Here is a 19,588-nt window from a genome sequence, read left to right on the forward strand (position 1 = left end):
GAGCTCGTTACTGACATTTTAAATGTCTACTTATCGGACACCTACTTTGGGTACTTAGTTGTCCTGCTGACTCTTCGGGTGATCCATGGACAACAAGGTTATTTTCAAGGATTAAACTGTCACAGACAGGGTCATTTTACATCAAGACATCAAAGTTAATGTGGCATGCTGACACTCTTATATCTGCTAATAATAAATGAATCCAGTAAAACTCTGTGAAATGAATGATTCAAAACCTCTATTTTCTATTTTTGCAGTTGACAGGGTTATTCCAGTTTACAGTCAGACTGGCTTCAGAAACAGAGGCTCGCTTCACCTCAGTGGAGAGGATCGATCATTACATCAAGGTAAGGCATTGATGCATCTCTCTGTTTCTTCTGCATTTCTTCACTGCTGGTCCTGTTTTCAGGGTGACAGGGGAGCTGGCATGTCTCCACTGACACCTGTTTTAGAACAGAAAATAAGATCCTGAAATTGCAAACACCGGTGCATATTCTTAATAATGATTTCTTTACACCGAGCATGTGCTTAAATTCACAGAATTGGTGCCCCCAGATCCATTTGCTTGGTAACGAAACTTAGTGTCTGGCAGGACTGAACCCTAATAAGATATTCAAAAGTTGCAAGGGTTTGCAGTAGAAAGGAATGAAACGGGGGGGGGAGGGGTGTACGCGCAATGGGGTGAAGGGGCACTATGGGAATCCATGGCAGTATTTTAGGGCAGTGTCCCGTCTCTGTGTGGTGCTCTTTCCCAGACCAAATGGGACAATTTTTTTTTTAACCCATGGAATTTCACCCACTTGATTGTGCTGCTCACCCTGTGCCCCGTGCTGCTGTCTCCCATTAAGAGTCTTGCTTTCCAAGCAGCAGCCATCTGCTGTAAACATATGCACTCTGAAAAATGAGGAGTTCTTTTTTGCTGAGAACTTTGACAGCTGAAAGGAAGAAGGAGTTGGGACAGCTGATGTGTTCTCCTTGCAAGTGTGAGAAACTTGTATTGCTGAATGTATAGCGAGTTGCTGCTGCCCTCGCCAGCAGTAACTCCTGTTCCACAGCTTTGTCTGTACTGCAGTGTGGCTTGAGTGGCTGTCAGGGAGGAGTGGGCCAAGAGAAGCATCTGAATTGCTGCTTTTCTTCCCTGGCCCATGAACACTCTTTCTTCCAGGAGACTCAGATCTTGCCACCTCTTTTGGGCCTTTTAAGGAGTAGTAGAGAGCACTTGACCCTGAGTAGTTCAGCAAACTGCTTTCATAGAGATGTCATTTTGGCAGCTCCAGGCTCCAAATCTTATCTGCTGTCCTGCACTGTGCATGGAGCAGGGAAGGAAACACTGATTGTGAAGATGCACAAAGAAACCTGAACTCCTGCAGTCACTGGGAGGAAGTTTTATATGGTGGGTTACCACCCAAGCCATTTCTGGGATGTCCTGTGGGGGATCTAACTGGGCAGGGGGGTTGGGGAGTATATATCACAGCTAAATCTTCAGTGAAAAAACCCTGCTTGTTAAGGGTGTTTCTTGTACATGTGGTGTGTATTGTCCTGCCTGGCTCAGCACTGAACAAAGCTTCTCTGGGACTTCTTCCGTGCTTGGCTCTGGAAGTGTTCTATGAACTGTGTTTTTTTTGTTCTGTAATAAAAGGATATTTGACTTTTCCTACCATTACATACCCCAGCTTCTTGCTGCCGCATAATTGGCATTCTACATCTTTTGTCATAGCAGTTCTGATTGTTGGGGAGGCTGGACGTGTGTGTGTGCGCCTGCAAGCTAGAAGATGCTCTGTGCTGCCAGCAGTTCCTGTTCCTAGGAAGTCCAGGATTTGGCTTCTTTCAGTGGAGGCACCAGGCTCAAAGAAATGTGGTGCTGTTGTGTTAGGGCAGTTCCCCCCTCCGAACATTATGTAGCTTTCGAAAATGCCAGCTTAATCTCTGCTTTCCAGTAAGGGGCAGAGCTGTGGGAAGTGGCAATTTGCCACATTTTAAACTTGCGGCAGATGAACGGGTCTCTCCAGGATTGCATCTGTTTTTCAGATTTTTCTGTTTAATGTGATACTACCAGTTCTGTAGCAAAGGTTCTCACATGAGCAGCTTGGAGTGCAGCAGTGAAGAGCAGAGCTGGATAGCTGTGTAGGTGGGCAGGGCCTGGGGGCCAAACCTTCCAGGCTTTTGTATTTTATCCCCTTTGTACGTATTTCATGTGCACAGATGCTACTTGGCTAATAGTCAGAGCATACACATGGCCCTGCCATAGTAAACATAGGGAAGAAAGAAGCTTCATGGAACTTGGTAGCACTGCAGGAGAACAGTGATTTTTTTTTTTTTTTTTTTTTTTGGGCAGTTTCTGTATTCAGCGGCTCTGCAATCTCCCCTCCGGCTCCCAAGAACTTGAGTAATTTCTGCTTGTTAATAGTGATGCTCCTTGGCTCTTACATAGGACATTATATCCCTGGGTCTCAAAGTGCTTCACCAAGGAGGTCACTATCATTACCCTGTTTTACTACAGATGGGGGAATTAACTTGCCCAGGCCTATGCAGTAAACCAGTAACTGAGTTGGACTTAAACATGGGTCTACAGAGTCCCTGTCCAGGGCCCTTTTTTATCCACTCAGTTGCACTGCCTCCATTCATAGCTCATGAAGGTGAGATTTGGAGCAGCATATAGGGCTGCCTATAGTGTGAAGTGCAGAGTACCACTCAGAGTTAATTACCAGGGCTCAGCCCAGCGTCCGAACTTGGCAAGGGAAAAAGAATTGTGAAAGTCTTCATCAAGAGGAAACCAGCCCCTGCTGCAAATGGCATTGAAGCGTTGGCCCATGTTCACCTTACTGGAAACTAGGTGTTATTTTCTCTTGTTCTGCAGACGCTTTCTCTGGAAGCTCCAGCTCGAATTAAGAATAAAGCTCCCCCTCTGGACTGGCCACAGGAGGGGGAAGTTGCCTTTGAAAATGCAGAGATGCGTTACCGGGAGAACCTCCCTCTGGTGCTCAAGAAAGTGTCCTTTACCATCAAACCCAAGGAGAAGATTGGTATCGTTGGGCGGACAGGGTCAGGTGAGGAGATGCTGTGTCCAGTCAGGTCAGAGGTTAGAGACTCGGGGATCTGATGGAGCAGTTCTTTGGTGTGAAACCCTGTGCATCACTGTGAAAAGGCTTCCCTGCACTTCCAAGGTGTTTGGACAAGCTGGGAGGTGCATAGGAACCGTTACTCACCTTGCTGTAGCTGTGGTTCTTCCAAATATGGATTCCATTGAGGGTGCTCACATGTGTGAGTGGGATCCACAGAAAGACAGGGAAAGGATTTTGCTGCTTGAAAAGAGGGAGAGAATCATGCTACTCCTCAGCTAACATGCTTTTATCACCTCTTCCAGCATTCAAATCAGTTGCACAGCATAGAATGCTGCCTTAAATAATCTCATTCCAGTTTCATTGACTTAATGGCAATTGCTAGGACCAATGTGAGGGCCAGATTTAGCTTGAATCATCTCGGGAGCGCTGTAATATGTAAGGTGTTCATCCAGACCCATGCTAGAGAAGACTGACAGCAGATGAAAAGTAGGTTTAAGAATTCCTGTTTCCAAATGAGCAATCGGTGGCACTTAGTTTAGAGCAGGGGTGGGCAAAATGCAGCCTGCCAGGCCATTTTATGTGGCCCATGGGACCCCTTAAAATATTTAGAAAATTAATATCAATCTGCCCTGAGCTGCCTGTCATGTGGCCCTCGATGGCTTGCTGAAACTCAGTAAGCAGCCCTCTGCCCAAAATAATTGCCCATTCCTGGCTTAGAGGTGAATCCCACCCCTGCCTGGATTGGATCTCCCAGCACTGCTTGGAGTAAACATAGGTTGACATTTTAAAATATTCTGCTTCCTTTAAACAAATTATTACTGTGCTTTTTTAAAATGCTCACTGGTCCACAGAAACTCCAGCTGATATATATATATATTTTTTTCTTTCTCACCATCCAGGGAAGTCCTCTCTCGGAATGGCGCTCTTCCGTCTGGTTGAACTGTCTGGAGGCTGCATAAAAATTGATGGGGTGAAAATCAATGACATCGGTTTAGCAGATCTCCGCAGCAAACTCTCAATAATCCCCCAGGAGCCGGTACTGTTCAGTGGCACTGTGAGGTTAGTAGGACCATTAGCAGTAGAGACGGGTAAGGGTGATTAGGTTGAATGGACTTATAGTTTCATAGTAGGAGGGACCTGAACAGACCATCTAGCCTGACCCCCTGCCACAGGCAGGAATGAATGCTGGGTTCACTAGACCCTAGACAGGTGATCATCCAACCTCCTCTTGAATTTGCCCATGGTAGGGGCGAGGACCACTTCCCTGGGAAGTTGGTTCCAGATTTTGGCCACCCTAACTGTAAAATATTGCCTTCTGATCTCTAACCTAAACCTATTCTCCATCAGCTTATCACCATTGTTCCTCGTCACCCCCAGGGGTGCTGGGGAGAAAAGGGCTCTACCTATCTGCTGTTGATCTCCCCTGATGAGTTTGTAGGCAGCCACTAGGTCCCCCCTCAGTCTCCTCTTGCTGAGGCTGAACAGGTTCAGGTTCCTCAGTCTCTCCTCATAGGGCCTGTGCTGCTGCCCTCTCACCAAGTGGGTGGCCCTCCTCTGAACCCTTTCCAGGCTGGCCACATCCCTCTTGAAGTGCGGCGCCCAATACTGGATGCAGTACTCCAACTGCGGCCTGACCAAAGTCGGATAGAGGGGGAATATCACCTCTCTGGACCGGCTTGAGATGCATCTTTGGATGCATGACAAGGTATGGCTGGCCTTGCTGGCTGCGGTCTGGCATTGGCGGCTCATGTTCATCTTGGAGTCAATAATGACTCCAAGATCCCGTTCCGCCTCTGTGCTCTCAAGTGGGGAGCTCCCCAGCCTGTATGTATGCTGTGGATTCCATCTCCCAAGGTGCAGCACGCTGCATTTGTCTATGCTGAACCCCATCCTATTCTCATCTGCCCACTTCTGTAGGCTAATTCTATTTGCAGCCTCTCTCTCCCTTCAAGTGTGTCCACCTCACCCCACATCTTAGTGTCATCAGCAAACTTGGACAGCGTGCTTTCCACTGCCTGTCCAAGTCGCTGATGAAGATGTTAAATAGTGCGGGCCCGAGGACTGAGCCTTGGGGTAACCCACTGCTCACATCTTGCCAGGTTGAGTACAACCCGTCCACCACTACTCTCTGGGTGTGCCCCATCAGCCAATTTTTTACCCATCCAACTGTGCTGGCATCAGTGCCACAGTCACCTAATTTATTGATGAGGATGGGGGTGGGTCAAAGGACTGTGTCTGACTTGTTGGCTTGTCCAGTATTTAAATGCCTCAGACAATTAGGCTTCCTTACTCTGCAGAGGACTTAACTTTGTAGCATTCAGCAGGTCATCTCACCTGATCCTTTTGTGGCTTCCTGCCTCCTTCCTGTCCTATTCATGCTTTGTCTGTTTCTGACCTTGTGAGGGTAATGATAAGGTAAAAACACCTGATCTGTGAAACACGAGCCAAACCTGCAGAGAGCTGGGTGCCAGGTGCTGTTCTTAAGACTTTTCTTACCTGTTAGCACAACCATTCAACCTGCTGTTAACACAAGAACAGCGACACAACACATGCTGCCAAAAGCACATGAAATCTGAACTTGGGGAGAGACCCTCGGAGTTGGGAATGGTTATTTGGCTTAGGTCATTTTACATGTGACCTCTGCTCTTTACTTCTTCATTGTACTTCTGCATCTTTGTGCTTTTTTCCCTTTTCTTGGTCATTTGAATTCTGGTATACCGGGAAGATCTGGTTTTCATGGTGTGAATTGCAGGAGGCCACTGTGAGTGTCACTGCAGTATTGCCCTTCAGTGTTGAATTGGTGAATGATTCCTGTAATGTTTTCTCCTGTAGATCAAACTTGGACCCTTTCAACCAGTACAGTGAGGAGCAAATCTGGGATGCTTTGGAAAGGACTCACATGAAAGAATGTGTAAGTATGATGCACGCTAGGAAGGGGGGCAGAAGCCAAACAAGGAGGGGAGAAAATGATGGAGGTCTCACCTGGATGTTTCACTACTACCCACTTCACTTGAAAGTCTTTGAAAGGGAAATGAGCTCTTTTTCTTCCTGGCTGTTTTTTGGAGAGCGTGCTTTGTTTTGTATGCTTTACACTGTAAACTCCTTGGAGAAGCTACCATCTTTCTTACTGTAGCACCTGGCACACTAGGATTCTGGTCCATGACTAGGTTCCCAGGAGCTAGTATGATATACAAGTCATAGGGGGAAAAAAGGCTGGAGGGGCCCTCAGGAGATGATCTAGATCATCCTCTGACTCGAGGCAGGATCAGTCCTGTCTAAACCACTCCAAGTTAGACCACTTCCCATGATGGAAATTCCACAGCCTCTTTTTAGAGGCCACATTCCAGTGTTTAACCACCCTCAAAACTACAAGCCATAGGAGTAATTGTTCTCCCAATGATGGGATTGTGTGTGCATGAGGGCCTTTGCGTCTGGCCTGCTTCCTGGCATCAGCAGCAAGTCTGATTGCAGTGTCACTTGCTTTCTCTGCCTGTGGCTAGATTACCTGGCATTTGGGTGCCTGACTTGGATGCAGGATGTTTGCTCTCTGCACTTGGCAGGGAAGGCTGTCGGGAGGGTCTGTTCAGACTGCTGTGACTTTTGAAAGTACTGTAAGTTTTTTAAAATGAGGCGTGTTGCCTTATTTTAAGCTTACCTCACTCAACAGTCCTCTCCCCAAGTGATGTAGTTGTGCTAGTGTAGCCCTTCTGGTCCAGGAGTCCAGTGCCAGTGCACGGTAGCCTTTATCAAGTGCCAGAGCCATTTCAGCCAGGCTGTCTGCTAGGTGAGCAGGTCTGGTAGCTCTGTCTAGATGGGTTCTAGCCTAGTGCGCTCCTTAGTATGCTCCACTTCTCCTGAGGATGGAGAGGGCAGCATCCAGACACCATAGCAAGAGGGAGGTGATGAATGGAGCACTTGCCTGCCCTCGGCTGAGACGGAATGTCCATAGGATCAGCAAGGCCCCATCTCCTTCATGTGGTGGTGATGCAGCAAATCAGCGCAGTGGTCTAAAGCTCTTTGCCTTTCTGCCTTCCAGATTGCGCAGCTGCCCATGAAACTGGAATGTGAAGTGATTGAAAACGGAGAGAACTTCTCTGTGGGAGAGAGACAGTTACTGTGCATAGCCCGAGCCTTGCTCCGTCGCTGTAAGGTGAGTGGAGGAATGAGGGGGAAGCTCTGGGGAGAGGGTGGTAACTGCATCGTGGGACGTCTCCAGCTGGTTGACTTTCGTTTCACTGTATCCTGAAATACAAGTTCAGAAATGGAAGGTGGGACCATTCTGTGCTGCAAAATATTAAGGCTTTTGCTCCTGGTGGAGAAGCTCAGTATTATCAGTGAAGCAAAACCTTGAGAGAGCTCTGGTCAGTCCAACCCAAGTGGAGTTTGAAGAGGACCCTGCTCCTTGAAAAGAGCCTTGTACTAAACGAGCCTTGAGGCCTTCCTGTCTGCCTCTGAGGAAGGTTACTTCCATCAGCCTGGTGACTCTCTGCCCCACTCAGAAGCATCAGATTTACTGCAGGCTTAGAAGGCACCTAAGATCACCGCTTCTCCCTGCTGCATTCTGTGTTTTCTTGTGCGTACCCTGCGTAGCCTAGCTAGTGAGATGCCATTGAAGACTAGTGTCTGCATGTGAGGAGAAAAAGAGGATGCCTGGGCTTTAACTGCTATTCCCTTGGTGTCTGTTAAGGAGCAATATTGGCTGACTCCAGAAAGGTGGCAACGCAGAGCCTTGGAGGGGAGTGTGGTGGGCTCCTCAGAGCTCTGCAGGAAGAGAAGAGTGTTTCCAAGTGGCAGGTCTCCTATGGACACAGGAAGCACAGACTAAGGGGACCAAGTTGCACAAAAACAGTTGAGGTGCTGTCACCTCTCTCCGGTCATGATGGGATGGGCTTGGGCTAAGTAAAGCTAGACAAAGCGAGAAGCTGAAGAATCTGTTCCTTTCTCAGGCTACATGTGTGAAATAAGCTAGAGAGGTGTGACTAGGCAGGCACCAGCATTAATGTCCTTGGAGGAGTGAACAGGTACACAGCCCCAGAGTGGTGACTTCCTTGACTCCTCTTGTTCTATTGTGGTGTCATCTCTCCAAAGCGTTTGAGCTGCTGTACTCGGCGCTGGAGGCTTTGTTCCATCGGGAACAGATCATTGGAAATGTTCACATCTCTGAGAAGGCAGAACTAAATGCAACTAGGGTTGAGGTCTGGCACAGTCCCTTCTGTGTCGGGTCTTGAGGACATGCACGTGACCATAAAATGCTCCCTGCAAGCAAGGCCCAGGGAGCAGGTGTTTCCAAAGCAGTTGCATAAGTGTGGAAAGGGGAGTTGAATAGTGGGTCCTGCTCAGGTACAAGAGGCTTTGTCAGGGTTGTTAGTCATCCTGGTTATCATAGGAGTTAGGAAGGGAGGCATCCCTGTATCTCCAGCCCTCTGAGTGTGCTTCTGCACTGGAGTGAAGCAAGTTATCCAGGACATAAACAGCCTCCTTTATCTGCCCTTTCAGGTGCTGATACTGGATGAAGCGACAGCTGCTATGGACACAGAGACTGACTTGCTGATTCAGGAGACTATCCGGGAGGCATTTGCAGACTGCACTATGCTGACAATTGCTCACCGCCTGCATACTGTACTGGGCTCTGATCGGATCATGGTGCTAACACAAGGACAGGCAAGTGGCAGGGCTTTGCCTTTGTGGCCACAATCCTTGATGCAACCTGTTTGCTGGTGCTGATTGTGTAGCTGAGCTGCCATGCTTTTGGCTATGTAGTCTTTCACCTCCTTGGTAATAAGGGCTTTTTTATCGGGACAGGTTCAAAGGGAGTGAAACTCTTCACCCTCCAGAGAGGTACCCCTCAGAAACAGGGTTGTAGGAGCTAGCTCATTACTTAGACAGCTTCACTGGAGGGTTAATTGCAACGGGGGGAAGAAATGCCTGCCTCCTCATTAGGGTTCAAGGCTTCTTTCCTTTGTGCAATCCTGTAATGATGGACAGAGCCCAAGAGAGAGCCTTTCAAGTTTCTACATAGGGGAACTGTAAATGGTAAACTCAAACCCAGGGAAACATTGCCAGGTCCTAGAAACTGGAAGGGGAAAACCCATTGGATTCCACCTCGGTCCTGCTGCAAGATTCAATGTAGGTTTGTTGTCTATTGGCCACTCCCAGCATCTTGTCCAGCCTTGTTTGGACTATCCTAAGTGGCTCCCACCCCCGCTGAGAGTTTGCTGCCTGTGCATTAGTCTCTTCTCCAACGTGTTTTTTGTTTGTTTTTTTGTTTGTTTTTTCTTAATGTCTCCTACATCTGCTAGTTTTGTGTGCACATCCCCCTAAGCCATTCCTTTCCTGCCTTAACATACACAGCCACTGATGCACAGAGGCTGCTGCATATGTTGTGGATTGGGGAATCACTTGCTCAGCTCAGAACAGTCCTTGATGCTTGTTTACAGCCCTGTTTATTAGCGCTTCCCCTGGAGCAAACCCCAGTAGGAATCAACAGAAACAGATCATTGGGAAACACGCATGCAATCCACAGGGGGCTTTTGCCAGACCCACGAGAGTCTTCAGGCCAGGTTGTGCCACCACTCACTTGTTATCTCCCTCTCGGTTTCGCTCCAGCACTTAGTCTTTGTCAACACGCCATCCCTCTGCTTGGATCTCCCATGTGTGTTCTCTTGGGAGGCAGGGAGGACGGCTCAGCTCAGGCTTGACTCCAGCCCAACCGCCTTCCTGTTTCCTCTGCTCCACACTCTGGAATCCCATTTGGCTCTTTTCCCTGGGAGCCTTTTAGCTTCTGGTGGGCAGCCAGTTACTTGCATCAGCTGGCCCAGTCCTCTGGGCAGACCTGTAATCAGGTCTTGCTGCCCGTGGCTGGGTAGTAGTCCCTGCCAACCTGCAGACACCTACAGCCTGGTTGGTGCAGGCTGCTGCAAGCCTCTGCCAGCTAGACTGTGTCCCTAATGGAAGAGTCAGGGTTTACTCTTGCATCCTGGGCTGCAAGAGAGCTGGGAGCACTCCCATTAACACTCCTAGCTGGCTCATGGATTGCTGCCTGGCTTTGGAGAGAGCATCCCCAGGCCACTGAGGCTAGAGGAACAGTTACTTGAAGCGCTGAGAGGCAGTTTGCTCATTCCTTCCTCTTGGTCTGCCTGTTAGAAAGATCAAAGGCCCAGCAGCCCATTGGGGTAGCATGGAGAAGGCGCACAAAGGAATAATAGGGCTGGTATCACGTCTAGTTACTTTTGACTCTCCAGCCTGAATGACCAGGTATCCACATGCAGCTGGGTTGACTGGGGTGGCCTTGGGCATGACTCTGTCACAGGCCTCAAACTCTACCTCTGGAGCCATTGCAAGAGGGTTTAACAGTTCTGCCATGGTGTCCCCTTCGCCCCTTATCTGTTGTGTTGTCATGTGGTGCCCTTTGGCCAGGGACTCTGCATTTCTGTCTCCAGGCCTTTGTACAAAGGAAGAAAAAATGGGACCAGTTTTATGAAGTGGAAAGGGGAAAAAAGAAAGGGAAGGCAAAGGGTTTGTCATCTCCCGATAAACAAACTGTTATTTCCAAAACCAAATGCCACTCGTAGACTGAAAGTAGGACCTAGAAAGAGGGGTGGGCATGTACCCCAGGGATTCTCCTGCTGCAGGCTTCAGCCCACAGAACAGCGTCTCTGGCCCAATTAGCACCAAAACTCTAAGCAAATGGAGGGTGCCTTGTGCCTGCCACTATGGGGGTAGGCCACGTTGCCGTGGGTAGGATTCCACTGGCATTGCTGGAGCGCCCAGATTCGCTGCTGTGACATTGCTGCAGCGGGCGCGCAAACCTGTTTTCTGCTGGATTTCACTCATGCGCTTTCACCTTGTGCTTTTAGGTAGTGGAGTTTGACACCCCGTCTGCCCTCCTGGCCAACGAGAACTCGCGCTTCTCCGCCATGTTTGCTGCTGCAGAGAACAAGGTTGCTGTCAAGGGCTAATATTCAGGACAAAGACACTTTAATTTGGGGGCTCCACTCCCTGCCTGTGGCAGGTCTGCTCCTCTTCCTCCTCATTCTCAAAGCAGATTATTGCCTTTTCATCTTTTAGTTTTTAGTACAATGTGTCAAGCTGGAGAGTTTTTAAATCCCTGTGAGAAGAAGACTTCTTCATGATTTTATTACTGTATTTATTCCATATTCATAACACTAAATTTTTTGTTATTAAATGCACTCTACAAATGGCTCAGGGAGCCATAGTTATAAATGTATCAGAGGCCTATAATGAAGCTTTATACATGTAGCTATATCTATACATAATTCTGTATATAGCCTATATTTACAGTGGAAATGTAAGCTGTTTATTTTATATTAAAATGAGCACTGTATTAATAACAGTGCATATTCTTTTCTATCATTTTTGTACAGTTTACGATACTGGAGATCCGGCTTTGTTCAGGCTGTATCGGACACCGTTTTGTCTCTTACAATTGGTCTTTTCATAGTGCCGGATTTTCCACGTGTCTGAATGGAAGTGAAGCTTTGCAGTAGTGTCCTTTAATGTCCCATCCGTGTTGTCTAGCGCAGGGGGAAGGGCTCTGTGGTATAACTATTGCATTGTAACTTATCCAGAAGGTTTGGAGCATCACCGATGCAGTGGCAGCAGCTGCTGCTGCTTCCCATGATGCTTTGCCAGGGTGGGGCGTCTATGATCTCTCAAGTGGTTTTGGGAGGTAAACCACTTCCAGGTCACCTGAAATCCCACGACTGCACAGTGTCCTTAGTACTGTAGGAGAAATGCAGCAGCATTTCCTAAGAACTTGACAGGGTTTAGTTATTTTAACCCAAGCTCTTCCTGCTTCGCTGATCTGACTCTCACCCAGGATCTCGATGTTCATGGAATGACCTACAATAAAATAATCATCAGGTTCACATCCGTGCCCTGGGGGATGGCGATACAGTCTGTCTTTTCAGAGCTGCTCCAGCTGAATCCTTTATCTTGAAGCTGCTAATGCTCCTCACGGGTTTAGATTGGCTTTTCTTAGCAGATGTAACACGAACCCTTCAGATGGCTCATTTATACTAAGCTTATATAGTACTTCAGCCTTTCGTTTTCTCTCCTGCACAACTGTTATGGAAACAGCCCCCTACCCCAAGTCTTCTCTAACTCTAAACAGGTTCCTGCTGATCAGGGTGTGGCACTGGTGTAGAATATTGTTTTCTTACTGTAAAGAGACCTACCTCAGGTTACTGAGTCCTGTGTGGTACGTTACCATGCTCACTGTACACCATCCCTGTTTTATGGGACCAGTGGCCCGGGTGGGCATGGTTGCTCCTGTAATAGCTGTGACTTATTGAGCGGTCAGCGTTGCATGTCTTTGTCAACTTAGACATTTTGTAGCCTTAGCATGTTTGCAAAATGTCTCGTCGAGGCAAACATCTGAAGTGAATATGAATAAAAACTATTTTGGGTTTTATAAACTCCTTGTATGCAGCAGTTTCTTTGGAGGGTGTCGATCGTTCCTCAGTAGCAGGATCTTGGATGGTGTGGGGCGAGACCCATCGAATAGTTCTCTTGCTCTGGGATTTTTTTTATTTATTTAGACTGCTGCAGGAATGTACAAATCTGAACCTCAGTTTGCTTTCAGGACACCCATTTTTTAAAAATCTAGTAAGTTAGTTCAACGCTGTTTACTGTTAATATTACACATGTAAGTGAAGGGGTAAGTGCTGAGTAAGACAAGGATCGCAAGGTACCCCTTGTCTGGCATTAACAAGACGCTGAGCATTCCTGCCCAAGAGTGAGATCTGAGGAAGGTGGCAGCGCTTAATTATCCACTTCATTATCCTAAAGAGAAGCCTGCCCAGTCTCATTCCAGACCCACAGCTAAGCTACCATTACCACAAGAAAACCACAGCTTTAGCAGAGCATGCTGGGTGTTGGTGTACAGATGAGCAGTGCTTAAAGCATCATTTGCTTCTTGTTAGCCTTCAGTTAAGCACACAAAGCTAACTGTGGAGGATCAGGGGCTAAAGTAGCCAATGCAGTAGCCTGCATTTGTGAGTCACAACTTGCCACAGTGGCCACTGTTACTTGGCGTTATGTTTAGAGGGCAGAGTGGATAAAGTCGATGGATCTGCTGCAGCTAGAGGGCAGGAGGTAGATTCCCCTTTCACGTAAGGTGAAGGGTAGCTGTTTAAATAGGAATTTGGGAAGAGGGGACACTGAAGCTATGAGGAAGATACTGGGAGTGAAATATGCAGGAAGTGTAGAGGTAGCTGCTGGGGTGAGAGGGGCAGGAACAGAGAGATGGGTCAACAGCCTGGATGAACGGGCAAGATGGGAGTAAGTGCTTGGATCATGGAAGAAGAAAATGCCCACTTTTTTATTATTTAGTTTTATCCTGGCCATTGAGGGCAAACAGGCCTGGCCCCTCAGGGCCTGTGATTTACAGTCTAGCCTGGGGAGGAAGCATCAAGGGTTTAAGTAAGACTGAAATATCTTTATCCACAAGGCAACATGAGAGAGAAACTGAGGTTTTGCCAGGACTTGGATTCTGCTTCTGCATCTGCATGACCAGTATGAAGAGTGTCTGTCCTACAGGAGAGTAGTAAAATGATGGAACAGTAAGTCTTACCTGTCTCCCATGAGATCCTGCTCTAGGGCGGGATGGTGAAAACGTATCGTACATCAAGGGACGCTGAGTAACGTGGAGACTCAAAATCTGGGCCATGATGATGAAAAATAATTCTCTGCTTCATTGTACCTCTTGGTTGGATTCAGTTGTGTCAACCCTGTGACACACGTGTACACGGTCTGGTGGGTGGCAAATTGGCTTAGCGGTCACACCCTGAGAGTGGTAGTAGATGGGTCGGTATCAACCTGGAAGGATGTGGGTAGTGGGGTCCCGCAGGGTTCGGTCCTTGGACCTGTGCTCTTCAATATCTTCATCAGTGATGTGGGTGTGAAGTGTACTCTGTCCAAGTATGAGGACGATACTAAACTGTGGGGTGAAGTGCACACTGGAGGATAGGGAACGATTGCAGGCGGACCTGGACAGGCTGGAGAAGTGGGCAGAACACAATAGGATGCAGTACTACAAGGACAAGTGCAGAGTGCTGCTCCTAGGGCGCAAACATATCCAGCACATCGACTGGCTGGGAAGTGACCCTCTCAGCAGCACAGAAGTGGAAAGAGATCTCGGGAGTCCTAGTGCGCTCCGAGATGAATATGAGTCGTCACTGTGACGATCATCAGCAAAGCTAACCGCATTTTTTTGTGCGTCAGCAGATGCGTGACGAATAGATCCAAGGAGGTGATACTTCCCTCTGTATGACATTGGTCAGACCACAGTTGGGAGTACGCGTCCAGTTTTGGCCGCCGTACTTCAAGAAGGGTGTTGATAGACTTGAGAGGGTCCAGAGGAGGCCACTCATATGGTCAGGGGCTTACAGGACAAGCCCTATGAGGAGAGACTGAGGGACCTGGACCTCTTCAGCCTCCACAAGAGATGGCTAAGAGGTGATCCTCTAGCCACCTACAGATTCATTAGGGCGATACAGCAAGGGATCAGAGATGCTCTGTCCACCACAGCACCTCATGGGTAACCAGGAACAATGGTCACAAACTGGCAGACGGCAGATTTAGGCTAGACATCAGGAAAAACTTCTTCATGGTAAGGGTGGCCAAAATTTGGAATGAGCTCCCAAGGGAGGTGGTGCTCTCCACCACTGTGGGCGTCTTCAAGAGAAGGCTGGATAGGCATCTGCCTGGAACCATCTGACCCAGCGCTCTTTCCTGCCTAGGCAGGGGCTTGAACTCGATGATCTGTTGAGGTCCCTTCTGACCTAGCATCTATGAACCCCAGCAGCCCACTTCAGGCTGAAGTGAGTGCAGCTGAACCCGAGCCATACAGCAAACATTAGAACATTTCTTCGTGGGGCAGGAATATTTACTAGATGCAGGATGGAGTGGGAGCTTACCTGCTAAGGAGAAGGGGGAAGACTGAATCTGTATTTCGGTCAGTGTAACTGAGATTGGAATTAGGCTCCAAAAATTGCGCTGTTGTAGCTGAATGGAAACACCTACATCTGGAGGTCACTCAAGACGAGGCCCACTGGGCCAGTATCTCTAGTCCATGCTTCATCCTTGTTCTGGGCAGCCAGAAAGAGACCGAATAGTCTCAGAATGTAAGTGGTAATTGTGCCCTCTCCAGCTGCTGCAAATGTAATGAGGAGAAGAGGGAGAAGGTTGCAAGGTGCATGTGAGAAGGAAAGAGGAGGATGAGAATGGTTGAGGGCAGATGAACTGTGCAGCTAAGATGGAAGTGTTGAGAGAAAAGAAGAGGTAAGACCTGCAAATAGGATTGATCTGGCAGATAGGAAGTGAGGATAAAAAGGTGAGGCAGAATTGGGTCTTGGGATGGGGCAAAAAACATACTGCTTCTTGAGGTACTTTGCAGAGAATGCTAGTACCTGGGGGAAGGAAGGCAGAATCCCCTCGGCCATGGAAGAGCTGGCCCACATTAGTTTGTATTTAATCGCTTCATCCTGAGGTCACAAGTTGCATTGTCTTGTGAAGAGGTAGTTGGAGCCTTTTGCATGTCTGTTTTGGATAGGTCTTGAAAACATGGATGTTTGTCCTGCTCTCAACTTCAGTTCAAGTTTGTTACCAGCATTATACTAGTGCCAGGGCTCTTGCCTTAAATTGCTAAGCAGAATGAAACCTGGAGATACACTGAAAAGTCAGCCAGAAAACCCACCACAGGCTTTTGGAGTTTCCCTGAGGGTGTTGCCACATCTACTTCTGTTGTATCAAACCTGCTGTTCCATGATGAATGCTATTCTTGACCAATAGCAGGGAGACTGCCATGACACGGCTGTATTGGACCAATTCAAATACAGTGAAACCAGCTGAAATACCTTCCTGAAAGCCATCCTGAAGTAGGCCACGGGCTGTCAGTGTTTAATTTATATCCAGCTCCAGTGAACCTCCCTCTTCACTTGTTCCTCCACAAAAACACCAAGGGAAAAAAGCGCTGTCTATTCAGGATAGAAACAAATGGTTATACAATATGTGGGGAGCTGGATAGCTCATGCTTACTTCTGTCCTGTCCCATGGAGGTAGCAGTTCATCCAATTTTCCAGCTCATCGATGAAAATATTGACGTGCACCCTTAGCACGTTTGCAGATGACACCAAGCTGGGGGGAGTAGATCCATAGATTGGAAGGGACCGGAAGGGACCTCGGAAGATCATCGGGTCTGGCCTCCTGCACCAAGCAGTAAAGACAACTGGGGGTCATGCGACCCCGGCGAGGTGACCGTCGTCTCCTCTTGAAGATGTCCAGGGTCGGTGATTGCACCGTCTCTGGAGGGAGCTTATTGCACAGTCTGGACACCCTGACTATGAAGTTTTTCCTCACGTTGAGCCTAAATCGATCTTCCAGGAGTCTGTGGCCATTACTCCTGTTTTTCCCTGTGGATGCCCTGGTGAACAGTTGCTCACCGAGCCCTTGATGTCCTCCCCTAGCGTAGCGGTAAGCTACTACCAGGTCCCCTCTTGGCCGCCTTTTCCTCAGGCTGCAGAGTCCCAGGTCCCTCAGCCTTTCCTCGCATGGCTTGCCTTTTATGACTCTGATCATACGGGTGGGTCTTCTTTGGACTTTCTCAAGCTTGTCCACGCCCTTGTTAAAGTGCGGTGCCCAGAACTGGACGCAGTGCTCCAGCTGTAGTCTCACCAGTGCTGAGCGGAAGAATCACCTCCTTGGCTTTGCTGGAGATGCATTGATTGATGGACCCCAGAGTATTATTTGCTCCGCTGGCTACAACATTGCACTGCCGGCTCATGTTCATACTGTGGTCTGTTATTACCCCCAGGTCCCTTTCATTCGTGGTGCTGGTCAGTTTGGTGCCGCCGAGCCTGTAGGTGTGGTGGGGGTTCCTTGTCCCGAGGTGCAGCACTTGACATTTCTCGACACTGAACTTCATCAGATTACGATCCGCCCAACTTGCTAGTCCGCCCAGGTCTGCCTGTATCTGTTGCCTATCTTCAAGCATGACCACACTCCCCCATAACTTGGTGTCATCCATGAATTTGGCCGGTGAGCTCTTCACGCCAACACCCAAATTGTTAATAAAGATGTTGAAAAGTACAGGACCAAGCACCGACTCTGCCGGGATACCACTGCCCCCTTCTTGCCGGGATGACACGGATCCATTCACAACGACTCTGGGTTCTGTCCTGCAGCCAGTTGCTCACCCACCTGACTGTCTCGGAGTTAAGCTCACAGTCCTCCAATTCTCTCAAGAGTACACTGTGGGATATTAAATCAAAGGCCTTTTAGAAGTCAAGGTATACAATGTCAACCTGCTCTCTCGTGTCCAGGTGGCGAGTTACCTGGTCATAGAAGGAGATGAGGTTGGGAAGGCAGGACTTGCCTATGATGAAGTCGTGCTGGCTGTCATTCCCAATCTTACCTTCTGCAAGCTTATCGCAGATAGACTCCTTGATGGACTTTCCTAGGATTTTCCCTAGTAGTAGATATGGTGGGGGGTAGGGCTAGGGTTCCGAGAGACCTTGACAAATTGGAGGATTGGATTGAAATAAATCTCATGAGGTGAAAACATCACTTGGTATCACACAAGAACCCCTGAGGTGATTTCCAGGCTGACTGGGAACTTCTTTAGTGACCTGGAAGATGGGATGTGGTGCACCCTCAGCAAGTTTGCAGATGACACCAAGCTGGCGGGAGTAGTAGATACACTGGAGGGGAGGGCTGGGATTCAGTGACCCAGACAAACTGGAGGATTGGGCCAAAAGGAATCTCATGAGGTTCAACAAGGACAAGTGCAAAGTCCTGCACTTAGGAGGGAGCAATCCCCTGCACCGGTGCAGGCTGGGGGTGACTGGCTGGGTAGCAGCTCTGTGGAAAGGACCTGGGGGGACAGGGGACAAGAAGCTGGACAGGAGCCAGCAGTGTGTCCTTGTTGCCAAGAAGGCCAACGACATCCTGGGCTGCACTGGTAGGAGCGGTGCCAGTGGGTCAAGGGAAGTGATTCTTCCCCCTATTCAGCACTGAGGAGGCCACATCTGGAGTCCTGTGTCCAGTTTTGGGCCCCTGCTACAGACAGGATGTGGACAAGAGAGTCCAACAGAGGGCAACAAAAATGGTTTGGGGACTGGGGCACATGCCTTATGAGGAGAAGCTGAGGGAACTGGGCTTATTTAGTCTAGAGAAGAGGAGACAGAGTGGGGATCTAATGGGAGCTTTCAACTCCCTGCAGGGGCTCCAAAGAGGCTGGAGCTGGACTGGTCTCAGTGGTGACAGATGGCACTGGGCTCAAGCTGCAGCAAGGGAAGTTGAGGCTGGATATAAAGACAAACTTTCTCACTAGGAGGGTGGAGAAGCACTGGAACAGGATACGCAGAGAGGTGGCGGAGTCTCCATCCTTGGTTTGCAAAACCCAGGTAGACAAAACCTTGTCTGGGATGCTGTAGCTGGGGCTGGTCCTGCTTGGAGCAGGGGGTTGGGCTAGATGTGACCTCCTGCGGTCCCTTCAACCCCCTTTGTCTATGATCTGTGACGCTATAAGCATAATTGTTCTCCTCCATCCAGAAATGACTATTGGAAAAAATAAGGCATGAAAAACTAGAGGTTGGAGTTTATGAATAAGGTGGTGCTGGTGGCACCTGAAGCTGACAGCCACCCTCTCCATGCTGCAGTGTTTCTGCGTGGTGACAAATGTAGGTGCCACCTCTTTTGCTTTATCGAGGGCCTGTCACAGCTACAACACAAAGGGTGTCCAGGTTTTGAAAATGGGACTGGGACTATTAATAAAATGGGAATAGGATTTGGGTAAGTAGAGGACGGAGCCAGAGATAGGAACACATTGTGGTGACAGGAGGGGAGCAGTATGGTAGCTGTGATGTCCAGGAAATACGTGAGAGGAAGGATTTGTTCAGTGACTTTTTTTTGCGGGACCAGCTACGTAGCGGGGTCAGACGCCAGACAGGAGGGCAGCAAGCCTCGTACCTACCCGCCACACCGCAGCTGTTCCCTGCAGCTGTCCTGTGACCCCGCTTCGTTTTGAGCATAGCAGAGGGGTGGAGAGCAGCGCTTCCGACGACGCCCGGGAGAAAGAGGATCAGGATGGCAGCTACTTATTTTGGGGTGATGAGATCAAAGGCTGCAGGAGGCCTCGTAGCAGTTGCCAGGGGCAGGTCGGGGCAGCGTGTGCGGGCTCAGCCACGGCTCGCACGTCCCTCCTGCCAGCCCTGGCCCGCGGTGGCAGGCGCGGAAACCCTCCTGTCCTGCCCTGCCTGCCAGCTGCGCCCAGCGCCCGTCAGGCCCTGGGGCCGGCCCGTCGGGACAACGGCCTCCCGCCCAGACACAGACCGACGAGGTGCCCGGCCGGGGCTCGGGCAGCCGCCAGGCGCCAGGCGGCCCCGCCGGTGGAGGCGGGCGCGGCTGGAGACGAGACGCGGGCAGGCGGCGGGCCTCAGGCCGTGAGGGGTGCCGGGCAGGCCGGCGGCTCGTGGCCGGCCGGGCGCCCCCTGGCGGGCCGGGCC

The 19,588-nt window shown here is 49.3% G+C and overlaps 1 protein-coding gene and 1 long non-coding RNA gene across 7 annotated transcripts in view; one reads left to right on the forward strand and one right to left on the reverse strand.

Moving 5' to 3' along the window:
• The window catches only part of ABCC5 (ATP binding cassette subfamily C member 5), a 68,594-nt gene extending 57,176 nt beyond the window's left edge, over positions 1–11,418 (forward strand). For all 6 annotated transcript variants that reach the window (XM_090053198.1, XM_090053199.1, XM_090053200.1 and 3 more), the window contains 7 exons: positions 258–347; positions 2,858–3,047; positions 3,962–4,121; positions 5,895–5,973; positions 7,099–7,212; positions 8,559–8,727; positions 10,923–11,418. In XM_090053198.1, the coding sequence (XP_089909324.1) occupies positions 258–347; positions 2,858–3,047; positions 3,962–4,121; positions 5,895–5,973; positions 7,099–7,212; positions 8,559–8,727; positions 10,923–11,020 (900 nt within the window). In that variant the 3' untranslated portion in view covers positions 11,021–11,418. The remainder of the gene's footprint in view (positions 1–257; positions 348–2,857; positions 3,048–3,961; positions 4,122–5,894; positions 5,974–7,098; positions 7,213–8,558; positions 8,728–10,922) is intronic.
• LOC149863192 (uncharacterized) lies at positions 222–19,574 on the reverse strand. Its single transcript, XR_016443118.1, has 3 exons — positions 19,057–19,574; positions 3,955–4,013; positions 222–443 (listed from the first exon to the last, which is right to left on the reverse strand). It is a non-coding gene; the product is annotated as an uncharacterized LOC149863192 (long non-coding RNA).
• Positions 19,575–19,588: the final 14 nt, after the last annotated feature.

The sequence above is a fragment of the Crocodylus siamensis genome, chromosome 6, assembly GCF_052110815.1.
Source record: "Crocodylus siamensis isolate JL-2025a chromosome 6, ASM5211081v1, whole genome shotgun sequence".
Classification (NCBI taxonomy): Eukaryota; Metazoa; Chordata; order Crocodylia; family Crocodylidae; genus Crocodylus; species Crocodylus siamensis.